Here is a 19,812-nt window from a genome sequence, read left to right on the forward strand (position 1 = left end):
CATTGCTCTAACACGCCCATGGGCACGGGATCTCCGTATGACTTAGTGCGATATTTGAAGACACGCTTGGTATAGATTGCACCATATTAGGGTGATAATTAAGCAGTGGCGACATCAGGCATAACACGGCACCTTCGCCCCTCTTTGGCGCGAAGTAACGTTTGCTGCGCAACTGATCAGAGCTGTCTGCCAGCACGGCTGTTCAACACCGTAACCGAAACCGAAACTGCTATTTTACGAAGTCACTTAACTTTTGGCAAAACTACAACTTTCCAAAAAATATTTCTGTAAAAACAGTTACGCATTTAATACAAATTTAAGGCTGCATTTTATTAGATTTGCAGTTTTCCACTTTCTCCCGGCCTAACGAAGGAAGCGCCGGATAGAGGGCGCCTCCGATCCTCATTCAGCGCTAGAGCAACTGCGCGCGCACGAAGAACAAAAGAAAGAGCAACGGGAGAAGGATAGCGTTGAGCGAGGAGGAGAACGGTGGAACGAGCGAGTCGGCGAAGGAGCGGAGTGGGCTAGGTTCACAACCGAGTAGGGTACCGCGGCGAGCGGAGCACAGCGCGGCGGCGGCGTAACAACTTCGATGCCCAGCGGCATCGTCTGACCGCAAGCAGCGGCGCAGCGGGGGTGAACTCGTGCTCGCTACACCCCGTGTCGAACGCGCGTGGTCGTGAGCGTGCCACCCCTCCAACACGTGCGCGTTAGTCGCGGCAGTGCTCGTGTCTGTCACCGCGATTACCGGCCGAAACAGTTATCATCATCATCGGCGTATTTCGGGGACCTGTGTCGTCTGCAACCGGGTGTGTCGTCTGCATCAGCTGTGACCGCGGACGTTTGAGCGTCGTTCAGCCGGGGCGAAACACAACCATGCTACTGGCCGCCGGCGTCGTGGGCGGCGCACTGGCGTCGGATATGTACCGTGTTGTGGCCTGAGAAGACCATCGTGCCGTGGATTTTCGGCGGCGGCGGCGGTGGCGGCGGCGCAATGTTGTCGCGGCCGGTCGGCATGTCGCTGACCGCTCTTCTTCTGATCGTCTGCTTCGTGGCGTGCCTGGCCGAGCGGCGTCTGCTGTCAGGTACGTGAGCGGGCAGCTTTCTCTCGGCTGCATGCGACGCCTCGGCCCCCGGAGGCCTCCGCTGTTCGACTATTTTCGGGGCCGTCACGAGGAGGGCGAACGTGCCTTCCAAGACGGCGGCGTGGCCTCGACGGGGCGGGCGGCAGAGGCTGTTGTTCGAGCGCCGGCGCCGAGGAGAAAGTTTTTCTGCGCCCGACGCTTTTGCGAGGAAAGGTCGTCTGCGGGTGCTTTGTACGGGGCTGTGAGGTGCGTCTACCTGCCGGCTCTGCTGCTAGGCGCGTGTGATTGACGACGCTTCCCGTCGCGCTGCCAGTAGGTGGCGACCGTTTTCGGCACGAATGTTGCTGCTGCCGCCAGCGCTCTGGCTGCGTCCCGTCTGGGACGGCCGATTGCGGATCGCTTTCTGGCGAGCCACAGTATATCGGTAAATTACGGCGACCCTATTGATACGACAAGCACCACCGTTTTAAGGACGCCATGACCCCAACCTCTGGACCGGACCACAGAATAACGTTCAGCCTTATTCTGTGGCCCAGACCACGGCAGGATTTGAAATTCACTAGAGGGGCTATTTGGTCTTGTTGGTTGAACATAATTAGGAGACGACAGCGCTGCTGAAACACGGACACAAAGGAAGAGATATAGACACACACGAGCGCTGAGTGTTCCGTTTCTGTAGTACAGGGGTAGGGTCTTCGGTTTTGACGCTCACAAAATGGGCTTTTTTTTAAAGCAGGCAAATTTTATACTGTGAAAGGTTTCTTTAAGTTAATTCGCGCAATATTTTAGTGCACAAGGGTGGTGTCCTATTTTTCACGTTAGTTTAGGCGAATGAAGCTCAGCCACGTGGTACAATCCATAGAATAAAGCTGCACACTATCCTCTGGCTCACAAAATAAGGCTGCACGTTATCCCGTGGCCTGGCCCACAGAATAGGCGCTCCCTTTTAGATAACGCGGTCTTCATTAGTCGCGCCGATTCACTTCCGATTTTTTGTTTTTTGTCTTCATGAATGAAACGTGCTTCCCTCAGAAACCGTGTTACTACATCGCCGCCGCCGCGCTCAGCTGTTTCTCGTGGCCGCTGCGCGAACACGCGATACGGTCACTCGCCCCGATTGGCGGAATTCGCCGCGTCGTCTGCTGGGGCGGGCGCTGGCTTGTCTGTTGCGAATCTTCTGCTGCCCGGCTGTGTTTCAGTATCGCGTTTCCTTTGTCAGCCCGTCGCACTTGTCTGAAGGCCTGTTTAGCGCACAGCGTGAGAGCTACCTTTGATCGGCCATCGCGCACAGGTGTTTCCGGATGCACTCTTCGGCGTCCGTAGCGCACATCTGGCGCGCTGACGCTAGACCCTAGTCGGTCACTTGAAAACAGACTCGCGCACGTTACCGAAAAAAGTAACCAATTACAATTACTTCGCCCGTAAAAGGTACCCGATTACAATTACTGGGCGCGCTGCAGCTAGACCCTAGTCGGTCACTTGAAAACAGACTCGCGCACGTTACCGAAAAAAGTAACCAATTACAATTACTTCGCCCGTAAAAGGTACCCGATTACAATTACTGGGCGCGCTGCAGCTAGACCCTAGTCGGTCACTTGAAAACAGACTCGCGCACGTTACCGAAAAAAGTAACAATTACAATTACTTCGCCCGTAAAAGGTACCCGATTACAATTACTGGGCGCGCTGCAGCTAGACCCTAGTCGGTAACTTGAAAACAGACTCGCCTACGTTACTGAAAAAAAGCAACCAATTGCAATTGATTCCCCGTAAAAAGTATCCCTTTACAATTACTTAGCGCGCTGCAGCTGGACGCTAGGCGGTCACTTGAAAACAGACTCGCGCACGTTACCAAAAAAGTAACCAATTACAATTACTTCGCCGTAAAAAGTATCCCATTACAATTACTTAGCGCGCATCCGTTGCGCTGCCGCTAGACGCTAGTCAGTCACTTGCAAACAGACTTATGCATGTTACTGAAAAAGGTAACGCATATTACAATTATATTTATCTGTAAAAAGTAACCAATTAGGATTACTCAGCGCGAAGCCGGCGCGCTGCCGGTGGTCACTTGCAAAGAGGCTTGTACAAATCACTGAAAGAAGAAACCGATTACGGTTACATCTGGCGCGCTGCTGATATACGCTCAGTCAGTTGCGTAGTTGTAAGTACATGTTACTGAAAATTTTCACCTTACCGTTTACAATTATCACTCCTAAAAGTGACCGATTACAATTACAGCCTCGAGAAGTATTGAGAAAATAACTGCAGGGTAATCGATCCGCGTCACTTTTCATACAAATTTTTATTGCGGCAGTACATATGTTCACGTATAGCGAGGTCGCCGGTAAATCGAGTAGGGAAAATTGGTACCTGCACGTACGTGCCTGAAATTTTGGTCAGAGATTATTTTAGTGGTGCATGCTACCGTGTCAAATTTGCACAGCTCCCCTTCTGTGAGATGTGATAACATTTCTTAGTCGAGAAATACTGTAACGGACAATTACGTAATCGATTACAGAAAGAATAACCGAATGACAAAGATTGATCGTCACTGCTTAAAAAAAGGTATTTGAAAAAAAAATCACAAAATTACAGTGAATTGTAACCAATAACAAGTAAACCTATACGTGTAGCGCGTTACGTAGTACAAGTCTGCTTGCAAAGCACTCGAAGTAGCGAACTCAGCTCGCTCGAGAAGTGCTTGCCTCGTAAAATTTGACACGTTGCGTAGGAAACATCCAGATCTCGCCTTTCCGTTCCTTTTTTTTTCTTTTTTTTTTTTGAGATTAGATACTTTTCGTTGAGCTTATGGGACGTGATAAAGTCGCAGTTCAAGTACTTTGCGTCCACGTTGCCCTGGTTTTCTGAAATCGCCTTGCGCTGTATTACATAGCGAACGAAGTGTCGGGAAGCGCAAGTCGGCTGCATGTGATATCCGGGCTACCGCGCCAACGACACTCACACACGGCAGCATAAACCGTCGTCGGTTCTTTCGCGCCGCACACTTCGCGAATTTCGCTGTTAAACCCGGTGCTAGAAACTGCCGACTCCGAAAATAGCCTGCCAGGGGGTTTAAGGCGAGAGTGTTGTGCACTTTATGTCGGGCAAGCCACCCCCTCCCTAACTAAATACGGGGAACATTCCTGGCTGAGTTCGGTTTTTGCTTTTCGTTCTCTGCATGCGAGTTACCGCGTAGCGAATATTTTTTTGCCATTATTATTTACGCACAGCACACGTTGTTAATTACCGTGCTAAAAAATACCCATGCTCAAACGCACTGGCGGATATAATAAGCATTTGTTCCGTTTCCGTTAACATTTTGGCTGCGTCTAATCTCACGGCAGCCGGGAGAATTACCTCCGGGAAATTCTCTCGGCAGTTTCCATAAAAGCTGGTTGACCTAAAATTTGCTGAATAATATTACGTCCAAACGTGACCTAACGTAACATAACCTCACCGAACCTAGCGTGACCTCACCGAGCACGTCATAACCTAACGAAACCCAGCCCAACTGCAGCAAACCTAATCTAAGCCAGCCCAACGACACAGAACACAACCTATATTAAACGTGATTCAACCAACCCATTCTAGAAGTCCTGTGCATCGATATTTTGATATAGTAAAAACCAGAGTAAAAGAAGTATTCAAAATTACGATGACCGAAAAATTCTGGAAGATAAAAAAACGAACAAAAAAAACATCGCAACGGGGGACTCAAACCTGAGCCTTCTCGTTTAAAACCAAATACGTTACCACAGCACTACAGGGGTATTTTAGGTATGGTATTATAGGGTATATTTGTCCCATAATATCTCGGCGTAGCGTGCTTAGCCAATGAGAGGCGACTGCCGTGAGAAATTTCTGACGGTAATTCTCCCGGTTGCCGGGATAATAGACACTATCTAACATTTTATAAGTCCTCAGTTAGCATAGGTATTTTTTTTTTCACCTGAAGTGGGGCAGATGAGTGCAGTGTCGTGCAGACAAATGCATAGTGATAATGGAGGTAAAAGTTAGCAAAAAAAAAATGAACATATGCTGCTCTTCCTGCAACAGTGCAGCCGGTGCAGGCAAAAGAAAATGTCTCTAGCACCGTCCTTTGTGTTGAATATTTCATCTAAATTTCACAGAAAATTACCAGCTGGCCATTATAATTACAAGAATGCTGGAAACCGTGCACGGAGTGGCGAAAAAGGTTTGTTGGAGCCGACATTAAAAGAAGAAACAGGGGAAACAAACTGGGTGGCGTCTCTTTAGATCCCAGCGTAAAGGCGTACCCAGTCGAAAAACACAACAAGAAATTCTGTCGCACAACAGAAATTTCTGTTGTACAACAGGATCATCTATCGTAGAGCAGGGATTTCTGTTGGGACTACAGGATGGTCTGTTGTACGACAGGAATCTCTGTTGTATAGCTACAAAATGTGTGTCGCACGACAGAGATTTCTGTTGTACAAACGATAGAATGTCCCATTCCCTTACACTTACAGGATAATCCTGTCGTATAATCTGTTGTGTTTTTTGACTGGGACGCTTTAGCCGAGTTTTGTTGTATCGAAATATTAAAACGTGCACCCTATATTTCTTGGCTCCGAGCAAGTTTGGAAATGCGTTTGTTTTTTACGAGGGCTATACGTAAACTTCTCATCAAACGCATGCTATCGCACTTCCGAAAGTGGTGTTGCCCACTGCACTAGTCAGGCCGACGGCGAGCTGACCCTCCGGTTCCCTTTTCTTTTTTTTTTTTTTTTTTTGTATTCGCAAGCGCAATGTTCCCTTGCGCTTGCTCCACCCTCCGTTCCAGGAAATTTGTACACACCGTGTATGAATAATTTTTCCGCCTCCTGGACTTGACAAGTCGAAAAACTTGAGCATCAAACCTGCTGAGCACGAGGACCAGGGTTCGATTCCCGACCACGGCGGCCGCTTTTCTGATGTAGGCGAAAAGTAAGAACGCCCGTGTGTTTTGGATTTTGGCGCACGTTAAAGATCCCCGGGTGGTCCAAATTAATCCGGAGCCGTCCACTACGGCGTGCGTCATCGCCTGCGTTGCGTCGGTGCGTTAAACCCTGCAATCAATCAATGAGTCAGTCAGCCAGTCAATCAATCAATCAATCAATAAATAAGTAAATCTATCAATCAATCACGCAGTCAGTCCGTTAAGCAATTGAGCATGAAACCCCGCAACTTTGGCATTAAATATGCGAAGGAATTGCGAGCGAGGGGCTATGATTCGTCCCGCTTCGAAACGTAGAACTTATTGCTCGATTTTTTTCTTCGATTCTTTGCACCAAGTATCGACACCTGCGCGCATTAAAAATTCATAGGCAGTTTAGGTAGAGTGAACTAGAATTCACTCTACCTAATGAACTTCTAGTTCACTCTAGTTTAGGTAATGCTAAGGGAGTTTCGGGCCGTGAAATTTTATTATCAACCCCCACCCCCCCCCCCCCCCCCCCTTCATCCGCATTGTGCAGAAGTCATGAGCGGTTAATTGCTAGAACGATAAAGACACGGAACTGTATATCTTATCGGAGCGGTTCAACCCGACATCCTAGCAAACGCCGGACAGTCTATTCGGCGGTGTGCACGGACGCACGTGAGGGCGTGACCAGGATCTTCAATGCGTCTTTTAAAAATTTAGTAATTTTTTTTATAAGAGTGCCCGTCGTTCTGGTTCCCGAAAGAATGAAAAGCGTAGCACATGAAACGAAGAAAAACGTTAGAAAAAGAAACAAACAAACAAGAGAGATAAATAAAAACCTTTAAAAGGAATCAATGGCAATGCTTAAAAATACTTCAGGGTGTCATGTCGTACTCTCGGAGACCTTCCGACTGGTTCATATTTTTTTTAGTCGCGGAAATTGAGAAGACCCATCGCGATGGGAGCAGACATCGATGCCACGGGCGATAGTTGGTGCGTAGGTCGCAAAATTAATTATCTGCAGTCGTTATGTAATTAACATTAGCCTGATTTAGTGTATTGTCTACCACGCCGTGGCAACTAATGTGGGTGGACATTTTTACGTACAGTTTAATTTAGAACATGTTCCTAGGATGATTTTTTTTGCCACTACCTCACGGTAGGTTTGATTGATCCGTCCATCCATGTGATTGTTGGTGCACGCAGCGCACGTGCTGTCGGCACGTGCACTGCACGGACACAGCAGAGTCCTCGGTCCATTGTAAAAAATAGGCAAAGCTGGCATTAAGTCGCGCAATGCATTAACTGTAGCGAAGCTGGGCAATTTATTTCAATGTGAGCACTGAAAGACACACCACCACGCATTGCATTAGGTTTTAAATTGTTTGTTTACGTGTTCCGTTGTCGCTTTCCACTGTGCTAGTAGTAGTCATCGTCATGTGCATCGATATCGTCACGCTCCCCAGACTGCATGACTGGCGGGTCCGGATCGTTATGTCCACAGGCTTTCATATTTCTCCCAAAGTGTAACGCGTCAACACGCGCTAGAACCGGCGGCGACCGGCTTCGCGAACTGGGCGTCTGTAGCGCGAGCTGTCCTGTGGGCGCGGACGCGCATTTACTGTTTTCTTTGTATTTTTGGCGAGCGATGCACGCGCAAGCCTGGACGACGCCGGGCGCTCCCCGTGCTCACGTGCGCGGTAAAGGGCGGGACAGACAGACAGACAGACAGACAGATATACACAGACAGACACAGACACAGACAGACAGAGAGACAGACAGACAAAGAACTTTATCAAAGGTCCTGAGGGACTCTCCTAGATGGCAGCTAAGGGTTTTCGTCAGGTAGTCGCCGGCCACACCCGCGTAGGAGGTGAGAGGCCTTGGTCTTCCGCCCTCTCGCAGGCCCTCTGGACAGCCAGGAGTTGCTTATGAGGACCGTGAGGTCCAATCGTGCTCGGTGTTGTAGTCCGGACATTTCCAGAGCGTGTGTTTAAGATTTCAGTAAGCCTCTGAGCAGTTAAAGCAATGAGGTTCGATGGGAGGCAGGATAAGTAACTATGACCTATAAGTGACTAAGTAATTAAGTAACTATAAGTAATTAAGTAACTATAAGTAATTAAGTAACTATAAGTAACTAAGTAGCTATAAGTAACTGAAGTAACTATGACCCGGGGTTTTCTGGTGACGCCGCACACATTACGGCCAGCAAAACGGCTGCGGTGTTAAGAGAGCCCGCTTTAATAGAGCTCCCATCAGCGGTCTGCAGTGGCCCCGAATGTGTGAGGGGGGCATCCCCCGGGGCTGAGTCCTTGCAGCATGCAAAGGGACAGCTCAGCGGCGCCCTATCGTACACCGTGGCGTGGGCGTCCTTGAACCGGCGCTGTTTCTGCCGCAGTTACGTCGAGGGGCCGCGCTGGGTTGCGGGATCGTCGAGAAACCCCTCGTCGTGGTATCTGTCTTCTTCCGCCGCTACGTGTGCGGCCCCGCGGGCGCTTTTCTTCGAGTTTTATCATCGCACCGTCGGGAAACCTTGCTGCGCAAGCAAGCGACGTTGGCGCTGTCGTCCTCATGACGGGGCCGTTACTCGAAAGACCGCGCTCGTGTTGGTTCGCCGGCGTTTGTCTCTCTTGTATTTCTTTCGTGTTGTATTTGGCCTGTGACCTCTAGCTCCGCTCCTTCGCGAGCAAAAAGTGTATGTGCGTGAGAGAGAGAGAGAGAGAGAGAGAGAACGATCTTTAATGAAGTATGGCGATTTTAGCCCTGCTAAAATCCCCCCCCCCCCCTAAATGATCAAACTTTCCTTCGCAGAAACTTACTCCACCTTGGGGATTCCCCATAAATATGGTCGATTAACACCTGTGTATCACTTCGAGTTGTTGACCAATTCGCTCTCGCGCTACAAACGACTAGCGTGCTGGTTAGCTCAGTTGGTAGGTCGACTGCTCCTGTTATGCGGTCGTCCCGGGTTCGAATCGGGGACCAGGACGAATTTTTCTTCTACTGCGAAGTTTTTGAGGAAGCTGCATAGCTTTCCTTTGTAGCCGTACGGCTGCATTGAAGTGGATGTCGAATTTCCCTTCGAAGAAAGGATTCGCACCGTAGCAGACAGGAGCTGCTCAAAGTCAATGGGAGAGGTCCGTATCATGTATATTATGTCTAATTAAAAAATATCATTTGAAGCGTGTGCTTGTATTGTGAACTGCGGGAATCGCTAAACCCTACACGATGTGGCTCTTTCGGGAATGGTTGGTTGCTGCGTTATCTGAGCGTCTAAGGACGCTCTGGCGCCTCGAAAAACGCGTGACAGGTTCACTGCACCGCGGTTGACCCTGCAACCATTGCAAGGACGCGCCGAGCGATACGAGTCAATGTTCGCACGCTCTTATCAATCGCCCAATGCACGATCGTTTCATCTCTAGGTCAGCGTGGTTTCGCGCCCTGCCGCTGCTGCCGTTATCGGGCGCCGCGCTTATCGTGCGCTTGTCAATGTGAAGTGGCTTGTACTTGTTCTGTTACGTGTACCGTATCGCTCGAGCATACACCACTTCACCCGCTTACTCTACTACGCGTGGCTGCCGACCGATATGGGCGTCGACCTTCTCGGGCGAGTTCTCAATGGCCCACCGTAGCTGTCTGATATCCCTCTGTTTAGATTGCTCGTGCAGCATTTCTTAGTGGCTCCGCACCGGTCGCCGCGGCGTCTTGGTCGTAATGCCCCCGTCGCGCGAGCAATTTCATTGACCCTTCAGCGCCGGCCTCCCGAACCCGAACGAACCTCCCTCCACCCGCCGCGGTGGCTCAGTGGCTAAGGCGTTGCGCTGCTGAGCACGAGGTCGCGGGTTCGATTCCCGGCCGCGGCGGCCGCTTTTCTGATGGAGGCGAAAAGCAAAAACGCCTGTGTGTACGAGACTTTGGCGCACGTTAACGATCCCCAGGTGGTCGAAATTAATCCGGAGCCCTCGACTACAGCGCGCCACACCGCCTGCGTTGCGTCGGCGCGTTAAACCCTACAATCAATCAATCATTTGACCCCTCAGCGTGTTGTCATTGAGCTGGAAGTCGCGTAGCTGGTTGTTCGACACGTAGAATTGCCTCTCTCGCTGGCGAATATGATTTACTTATTGCGGGAAGCACGAAGTTAGTACTGAACTTTTTACCGACATTAGAGCTCCGGTATAGTCACTGGAATGGAATATATCCCCGGATCCCAACCATGAGGCAGATATAAATAGGATAAAAATGGGGAGGGCGGGGAAGGGGGGGGGGCAGTGCATTCGGCAGGCATTCTCAGATAATGAATTGCACCCTACCATTGTCCCTGAAGAAGAAAGCGCATGACCGCTGCATCTTACCGGTACTCACCTACGGGGCAGAAACTTGGGGCTCACTAAGAGGGTTCAACTTAAATTGAGGACGACTCAGCAAGCAATGGAACGGAAGATGATAGGTGGAACATTAAAGAACAAGAAGAGGGCGGAGTGGGTCAGGGAGCAAACGCGTGTTAAGGACATATTAGTAGAAATTAAGAAGAAGAAATGGACGTGGGCAGGGCATGTAATGCGAAGGCAAGATAACCGCTGGTCATTAAGGGTAACAGAGTGGATCCCTAGAGAAGGCAAGCGTTGCAGGGGGCGGCAGAAAGTTAGATGGGCAGATGAGATCAAGAAGTTTGCGGGGATAAATTGGTCGCAGTTAGCACAGGATCGGGACAATTGGAGATTAATGGGAGAGGCCTTTGCCCTGCATCGGGTGTAGATAGGCTGGTGGTGGTGATGATGATGGTCACTGTCTATTAGATCAACTTCTGCGCGGACGCACTTAACGGGTGTCCGGAAGGCGCCAACTGGAGTGTTGTGTAACGGATTAGGTTTGTCAGTTCTTTTGCTCCCCCACTAGTAACTCTCGAGGCCTCGTCTCTCTTACCACTTACCGAAGTTGCATGAACAAAAAAAGTTGTAATTCGACCTGCTATGTTCGGGGCACCAGCTGTTACGAAGTTCCGATTCGTGAGTGTCAGGGTAGTATACTGCGTTATTCTTAAACCGCCTTTTTTTTTTTTCATAATCACTGCATGTCGCAACAGCCCCGAAACACAAACGTAGATAAATGAGACGCAAACATGACGTCCTTGGTACCCCCAGGCGTATACACGTCCGTTCTCTGCTTGCAAATGCATAACTAATAGCCGTCAAAGTTATGCGCAGGTATGCTGTGCGAACGCTTTCTGACGTAGATAACACGCAACGCGGCGTTGTTGGATTAGCTTGATATCACTGCTGGTGATCCCTTGGCTTAGGGTAGTCTCTGCGAAAGGTCAGGGGAGAGGTTATAGAGAGGCATATGTAAAGGGCTGTGGGATCGCAACTTGTGTACTTTAGTGTTCGCGTTGGGCTTGATTCTGGTTGCAGCCTGACCAGATACAGTAAAAGATCGTTAATTCGAACTCTGTTAATACAAACTTACACTTAATTCGAACCGACGTCCTGGTCCCGGGACAGCCCTGCATATTTCAACGGTGGGAAAACTCTCGATAATTCTAACGCTTCGGTATCCAAAACGGTTAATTAGAACTGGGATGCCCTGGTGTCTATCGCTCCTCGCAGAAGTAGTCGGCCCAGAGTGATTACAATGTGTTGCAAATCCAATCCAAACTAAATTTACTATAAATGCAAAACAACGAAACAGAAACACAGCAGCGTAGCGAGCGCGCGATACGCTGCTTCATTCGCTGTTCGAGTTCCATGAATATTATTTACGAAATCACCTGCCACAAGCGTTTAGTAGCTCCTAATGCGGGATAACGAGTCCAGAGGTGGCTTTTTTTTGTGTGTTCTGCCCGCGCAGTGTGGCGCGATGTCCATTCATTCTAGCACCCACCCGCTAATACGAACTCCGCTTAATTCGAACAATTTTATGGACCCCTTCGAGTTCGAATTAACGAGCTTTTACTGTAATGGGCAGGATTCTGTACTATACTTGAAAGGAGAGGTTGAATCACCTGGCGTTGCAGTTAGTTCCCAATGGAGACGAAATGCGTAGCAAGGAATTCATCGCTCTAGCGAACATTAAACTGCGTTAAGCGAAAAGAAAAAAAAAAGGTACACGACACACGTCGGCCTGTGTCTAGATCCAGCAGCGAAACTCAGCTTCTGCTGGTGGAACGTGCGGAGAGGGCAGCAAGCTCCAACGGGATCCTGAAATGAGAAATCCCACCTCTAGCTGTCCCCCCCTCTCTCTCTGATCCATCCTTTCGCTTCGTCCAGTTGCAGTTTAATGTTAGCAGTACGATGATCCCTTAGTAACCAACCTGCCCGACTTTCCGCTTTTCGTTGAAATGCGCAGAACTTCCCTGTTGATGGCACGCGCCGAAAGCCAATGAATCGGAGATTGCCCAACTTGGTCCACAGTTCTCCCCCATTGCGTGTTTTAAAGACCAGGCGTTGGGACGGCTCCTGAATATTGATGAGATTTTCTGTCATAATTTTGAATCAGAAGTCACGGCGTTTCGAAATTCAAGTAGCCTCTGGCACTGTTCATCTTAGGTCGTTTTTGCCAATAATATAATTCAACAGCGTATGGGTACGAGAGAGAGAGAGAGAGAGAGAAGGCTCTTTATTGAAAGAGCAGAGAGTTTTGCCGGCGTTTGTGATCACCTACATGCTTCTCTGCTAGGGGTCGGGGATGTAGGGAGAACAGGCCCTAGAGAGAGGTGGGCAGAAAAGAAAAAAAAAAGAGTGAGAAAAAAAAAACGAAGAAGCAAACAAAAAAAAAAACACTGGCGTGGTATGGCGGGCTTGGCGGACTATTTTTTAGATTGTGTTACAGAATTTACAATTTTGAAATGTGGCCAATGTCCTCCAAATATGAAAACAAACTTTTTAGGGCCTGACGCTGCTTCGAGGGGCTAGTCCATGGTCCTAAGATGGTCTTCAAAGTTACCGGCCCTTGATCTAGGCGTTCAATATCTTCAAGAAAACGGGATCTTGGTGCCAAGTAGGCCACACATTCTAATAAGATATGTTCGACGGTTTCTATGGAAGAACAGTTATCACAGTAAGGGTTGGTCGTCAGTCCGAGGCGAAAGAGGTAACTGTTGGTGTAGGCCCAGTTCAGTCGTAGGCGATGATATAATGTCTCCAGCCTACGAGGGAGCTCTCTAGGAAGTTTTGATGTCAAATCAGGGTCAATCGCGTGCAAAAATACTTCATTATTGGGTTCGTTGCTGCGCCATAGCCGGTTTCTTTCACTTACTGCAAAGCGATGGGCCATGGTGGAAGCGTCTGTTTTTGTAAAGTACACTTTGCGGTATTTCCGGTGGTTAAGGACCGTACGGGCCGCTTCATCGGCTTTTTGGTTTCCAATAATACCACTGTGGCCAGGTATTCATTGCCATTTTATAGTGTGTCCAGCAATGCAAGCGAGGTGGTGAAGGTAGGAGATATCGGCGGCTGCGGTATGGTGAGGGGAAGACCTGCTCCTCCTTGACAGAATTTGCAGAGCTGCCTTGGAGTCTGTAAAGATGCTCCACTGATGCGGCTGGTGGCGTAAGACGTAAAAAATCGCTTCTTTAAGGGCATATAGCTCAGCCGCTGTAGATGATGTTGGTCGCTCCAGACGAAATGAAAACATTTCACCCGTAAGTGGCACGTACATTCCAGATGAAGAGGTTTGCGGGGATGACGATCCATCCGTAAATATGTGTGTTCTAGCCGAATGCATTTTATACATGTATTCTAGCACAATATTGGTGCGCCCCCCAGAGAACATATATCGTGCTCCGAAAGCGGTTAAGACTTCCCGTCCACGAGACTTCGTTTGGAGTCCCGCCACCGACACCTCCTTCAGTTAAGACAGCCTCATTTCAGTGTCGTATCTCCTATACTTACACTCCGCTGATAAGAGTGGCCAAGTTGAAAGCCGAAGCCAGCAAACGTCGTCGTCGTCTCGAAGCCGAAGCGAAGCGCTACAGTAAACAGCAAGGCGGAAATGTGGGCTCTGCAGACTGTACGATCCTCCGCAGAGCTTGTTCGTCCGGGGCAACGGCGCGTTCAGGAGCCCGTTATAAGAACACGACGCGGGGGAAACCAGTCCGGTCTCGTTTCTGTATAACAACTGCGTCTGGTTAGGGATGCTATCGGCGCGCGCATGCCTTGACCCCATCCGACGTGATGTAACTCGCCGGTCGGCTCAAGGGCGACGCTGCTCTCCGTTCCGTCTGCTGTGCAAGCAACTTTTCAGCCACGTGGGCTGAGGCGTAGTTTCGTACTAATATTTACGTAAGGGAAACCCGTGCCGTCGTGGACGCCGACATAGCAGCGAGCTACGTTCAATGCCTACTTGGCTTGGCTAGCCACACGGCTTCTTGTCGCTCTTGGAGCCGAAATCAGCTGAAAAGGGTAAAATTTCTTTTCTTGTTCCTCTTGCGGGGGAGCATTTAAAAATCTGACAATTAAACCAAATTTTGCAGCTCCACTATCATATTGATAAAACAAGTTTAAATTACCTTTTGCAATAATATTCCTGTTTTTTTTTTGCAGCTAGAGATAACTTTTCAGCCTGTTCATGAGCCATGCCAAGGACAAGTTGGACGTAGGTATACCCGGAACGGGAGGGCGCGCTCGCTGAGGCGCGGCTTGCCTAGACAGTGGCGCCACACATCCCTTGGCCTTTAGAGTATCGACACTCTTTTCTGTCATTATTATGTGCCGCCAGGAGTTTCATTGGTCAGTCGGCACCACGTGGTATTTGTTTACATATGGGCGCAGCCATTTTGTTTCTGGGCGCCTCTTCTCTCTCTCTCTCTCTCTCTCTCTCTCTCTCTCTCTCTCTCTCTCTCTCTCCTCTCTCTCTCTCTCTCTCTCTCTCTCTCTCTCTCTCTCTCTCTCTCTCTCTCTCTCTCTGTTGCGCGGACGCTAGAGCGGCCGGTCACACTGTGCCCGTCACAACCGGTGGCGGTTTCGTTGGGAGAGATGGCAACACTGCAAGCCAGAAACAAAATGGCCCCCAGACGCTTCCGGGTGCACCAAGTGGCGGTACTCTTAAGCGCGTAGCTTATTTAGTGACGCTAGTATGAACCTCTACGGGCTAAGGGCGCCCGCCGTGTTCGCCATGTGTGACGCGAGCACGCTGGGGTGATCAACGCCAGGAATGACAGCTCACAACACGGCGGCGTGCATCTGCAGGTTTGGACTAGCCCGTGATCCGCGTGGCCCCGCGTTTAATGTGCTGTGCATTGGCCGGCCTTGTTGTGCCGTGTCGTGGAAGTGAGGGCCTTAACAGATGGTCGAGGCTGGCCACGTCGGGTTGAGTGAGGATATGCTGCGGCCGGTGACTTCGTCAGGGCTATAAGGATCGGGGAATCGAATTTGAATGGAGAGGACAGGACTTCCAACGGCCCTTCCACGTGCCGTACGCGTGGGTAATTTGTGTTTCTTTAACAAGGAGAAGCATTGTAATGTAAAATACCTTCTATTCATGCCTACAAATGCCTTAGTTTCGGTCAAAACGTAGTCGTGTCCAACCACCGCAGTGCCATCACTCCTAGGTCAAGTTTTAAAGCGAAGGCTTTCTTAGTAGAACCGATGGCGTTCTAGACCGGTCGGTCGACCGAAAAGCTCTGGTAATGTATCTCCGGGCACACGGCGCATGCGTGAAATGAGGCTTCCGTTGTGTCAAAACGGTTACCTGAAATGCGCGAAATAGGAACGGTTCTGCAGGTAACACAATGCACGCATCTATCATGAAGGAGTCCAAAAGTAAACCTCTGTCTCATACACCACCTATCGGTATACATTTGGATCGTTCGTAGATACGTTTACTTAGCGCACGCAAAATCGTCGCATGGGTTCGTATACTTCGTTTGTGATTTGAGTCTTTGGAGGTTTGACGATCGGTTGGGCGCACTTTTGACGCAGTTTTGATGTCAAAGCTGTCTCGCTTCTCATGGCCGAGCTGTTGCCTCGGTGTGTTAAACCCCGATTGGGGTGTGGCTTTTTGAATGTTCGGTGTTGCGAAATGCGAACCAACAAGCTAATAAGATTATAAGGCTAGCTTTTCTCTCAAATCCAAAGCAGACTCCCGAGCCGCGGAGCAGGATCGACCTTGTCGTGAAGGACGCTCGGGTCGCGTTTGTATTAAAACCCCCAAGCTTTTTTAGGGCCTTAGTTTGTATGGGCAACGGAGCACTGGTTACAGTTATCATTTCACCCGGAACGAGTCTTCCGGTCAGATGCATACCAAGTGCTGCGTACAACCGCACTACCCTGTCAAGGTACCAGCCGTGATTTTTTGAAGTTTTGTCCTTTATCGGTACCATTTCAGAACGACGCTTGATGAATGACGCTAGCGTATGTTATCCTTTTCATTAGTTATAGCGTTGCGTCCACCGAGGGGCTGTGATTGTACCTCCGTTAAGCCTTCGGCAAGGAAACGGGGTTGTCTGTTGATGCTTTTCAACTGATAACGCGGTTTCCGTGCTCCGCCGTTATCGGCGTCCTTGTTCAGCCCGCATGCGCGTATACGTGCGGCGACGGCGGGGAATAGACTTTTCATTTAGGCTGCATAATAAATGGATTTTCTCCCGTCGTTACGCTAGGAAGAATAAAACTCGGGAGATTAGAGAAGGGGGTATGGGAACAAAGAAGTCACGCGCCTAATAGATTAGCCGTGTTTCGATCGCGCCAGGGGAAGAAGCAGCGTCGTTCAATCTCGGCTGAGACTCGAGACAACGGGTGGTCGTTCTCCATGCCTTGTACCGCGAGGAAGGCGGGCCAGTGGCCGACATCAGCACTGCATATCGGCCTCCCCCCTCTCCCCCTGCACTGTGCTGTCGTCGAGAAGTCATTTTTCAACGCAGGTCGGAAGCTCTCGCATATCTCGTCCCTATTTTGTCGCTCGTGTGTTGCCGCCGGCGGGCCGGACTATAGAATCGCGATGGCCGTTCAACGGGACTCCGTGGTACGTGTCGGGGGCTGTCACAAGTCTATATAAAACAAGAACGAGAAGCGATTGGCAGAATACGGGCATTGGCGGAAGCTAGTAGGAGCGTGCATGCCATGCACGTTTTGCGGCTTCCGGCATCAACTGGGTTCGGAAACACCGATTCAGAGTCAAAAGCTGCACCGAGGCCTGTGTGTTCCATAGCTGAGGCGGCGTGCACGTGCGTAATGTAGGGGGTTATACGGATTAGTTTGCAGGAGGTGGCGATGCCTAACATGCGCCGAATTCTTAAAAACACGGGGGAGACTCTGTACGATCGAGAGACGACACCCGTTTCGCACCGGACACAGTTATTGGCGTCGTCTTACTGCGCACTTTAGCTGGATCACGGCTCCGCCACTGCAGATAATTGACAAGCAGCCCAGTAATGCTTGCGGCAAAAATTCCTCGGTAATTTACCCTTCGTAGACGCTTTGAAGACGGAAACCTGGCGATTATCAAGGACTACACCTAAGTCGTGTCTGCGTATTTCTTCGGTTTCGTTTCTTCGTCTTCTGGTACGAATAACTCCGACAGAAAAAAATTACCCCACCTTCCCGCGAGGAGAACCCTGTGGGGATGCGATGCATCTTGGGGGTTCACTTGGTGTTTCCGTTGGGTTGATTCTGTAATTGCGTGAAACGTGTGAGGAACGCGCATGATGTATTCTTTATTTAACACGCGGCGTAACGTTAACGATGACGGCCTTGTGGTCGCTGAATTGTACGGGTAGTGGATGGTGAAGTAACGGGACCACCGTACAATTTGCAGCGAAGATCAAGTCTATGCACGTGCCCGAAATCGGAATACCGGTGCTGGAACGACCGCGGCTATGACGCAACGTGGCGCGGCTATGACACAACACAATCCAACACAATCCACTTTAATCCAATCCAAATCCAATCCAAGCCAAGCCAAGCCAACCCAATCGAATCCAATCCAATGCCCCTCGTGAGAGAGTGTTCGCTATCGGAGAGGAGAGGGGGTGAGCGGCGGAGAGCGCAGCTCGCGCGGAGAGAAGAATGGGGGAGGGGTGTGGACGGACAACAACAATGCCGCATGGAGGGACAAGGCGAGTGAATGAGATGCAGTCGCATCTAAAATTGGCGGCAGGTCACACGGCATCTCCCCCACAGTCAGAGCTCTCTACTCCGCGTGCACCCGTTCTACTCATGTGCCATCACGTGCACCTGTCGCGGGGCAAGCACCAGGCCTAAGTCTTGCTCCACCTCCGGCAAGGTGTTGGCGCACCCGGATTCAAACCCCATTCGAACCCAAATGTGTTTTTATTTGTTTTTCCTTTACAGTGATGGCCATTTCGGTACCATTCGTGGTGACGGACGACGGTCACCTTTCGCGTTTGGTGAGGCGTATAAGGCTTTCGGCGTAACAGCAAATTCAGCTCCCTTCCACTCTGTGAAGAAGGATGACCAGGAATGACTGTGGTGCCTAGCCTCAGTGTGGGCGGCAGTATGGTTTAACCGGGGTGTAGTCCAAGGAGTGCCGAAACAAAACACGTTTGTTTGTAATTGGCGATTGAGCATGCTTCCTAGTTAATTAGCTGCATGAAATTCGGGTGGACTGGAGTGTTATTTTAGGGTACCAACATGGGGCTGTCCGTTTCCCTCCCGGATCGAGAAGCCCATCTGTATAGAGAGCAGACGGGAATACAGCAATATTTACAACTTACTGTGAACTATGTAATTTTGAAAAGCAAATGAAGCCCAGCGTAATGTTAGTCGTCGTAACGGGCAAATTTTATATAATTTGTTTTGGGATAGTCTTGATACAATAATAGTTACACCCATTTTCCGTAATTGTACTCCCTCCGGAGATGAAGTGGACATGCTTCACTGCGCAGCACTCAATGTGGGAAAGCCATCTTACAAACACTAAGGTCGCATCGATCTCGTCAAGGTCGGCTTCACCACTGAACGCAAGTGCATTGCTGCGAAAGCATGCTCTAAGGGGAAATATCAGTCACCAAATATCAAAATTCGGAGGCCCCACGGCATCTTTTTTTTTAATTTTTTACGAGTTTTTTTATACACTGAAGACAACGTTGGCTGAAGGTGTGGTGCACAGTTTTACGGCCCCGGAGATTTGAGTGGGCGTTGGAAGGTGGCGCTACGCTCGCGTGCGATTCTTGTGTGCATCGCTTCGATGCCGGAGACAATCTGCTGGGTCGGTCGCAACCACAGACAGCTTCGCCGTAAAAAGAATCGCACTTATCCGGAGGGGCCTCTTCAGAATGCTCGAAAAGGGGGGGAATTACGCGTGACTTGATTGCAGAGCGCTAAACAGGACCTGCGCCTTTTAACTGGGTAGTGCAGGTGCCGGGAGGGTTCAAAAGTGAAAGCAAATTTCCTTTCTTTCATTGTAACAGCGCATAGTCCACCGCCGCCTACGCTCGCCTCTATCAAAAGTAAAAAGAAATATTTCCCAGTTCCGGTAAATCTGCAGCGGCTCACAGCCACTGCAGGCGTATCGCACCAGGCTGCCGCTTCTGCGCTACAATCAACAGTGGAACCCCGGCCGTAGGGTGGCATGAACTCCGGGAAGAAACAACGGGGCCTATGTTCGATTCCTAGCGGTGGGAAACCAACGAAGACGGCTTTTACGACCCTTTTTAACACGAAAGTGTTTTATTCCTGGATACACAAAGATTTGACTGTCGCCATATCCGTGACGGAAACGATCCCAGTACACAAGGCAGCAAGCGGCCTGTAAAGGTTGCACCCCTGCACATAGGGGCTTCTTGCGGGGAAGCAACCGTTTGTACTAAAGAGTACGTTATACATAGGGTTGTTCGTTTTCGGGT

General features: G+C 49.8%; 1 protein-coding gene across 3 annotated transcripts in view; it reads left to right on the top strand.

The window, feature by feature from the left end:
• Positions 1 to 454: 454 nt before the first annotated feature.
• The window catches only part of Adamts-a (ADAM metallopeptidase with thrombospondin type 1 motif A), a 379,948-nt gene continuing 360,590 nt past the window's right edge, over positions 455 to 19,812 (top strand). For 2 of the 3 annotated variants that reach the window (XM_077689812.1, XM_077689814.1), the window contains exon 1: positions 456 to 1,085. In XM_077689812.1, coding sequence (XP_077545938.1) covers positions 995 to 1,085 — 91 coding nt within the window. In that variant the 5' untranslated portion in view covers positions 456 to 994. Of the gene's footprint in view, positions 1,086 to 19,812 lie in introns of all 3 variants that reach the window. The other variant, XM_077689813.1, reaches the window with a different exon arrangement.

This window comes from Haemaphysalis longicornis, unplaced genomic scaffold (assembly GCF_048455015.1).
Source record: "Haemaphysalis longicornis isolate Haplotype H1 unplaced genomic scaffold, Haemaphysalis longicornis Haplotype H1 scaffold_10, whole genome shotgun sequence".
In the NCBI taxonomy this organism is placed as follows: domain Eukaryota; kingdom Metazoa; phylum Arthropoda; class Arachnida; order Ixodida; family Ixodidae; genus Haemaphysalis; species Haemaphysalis longicornis.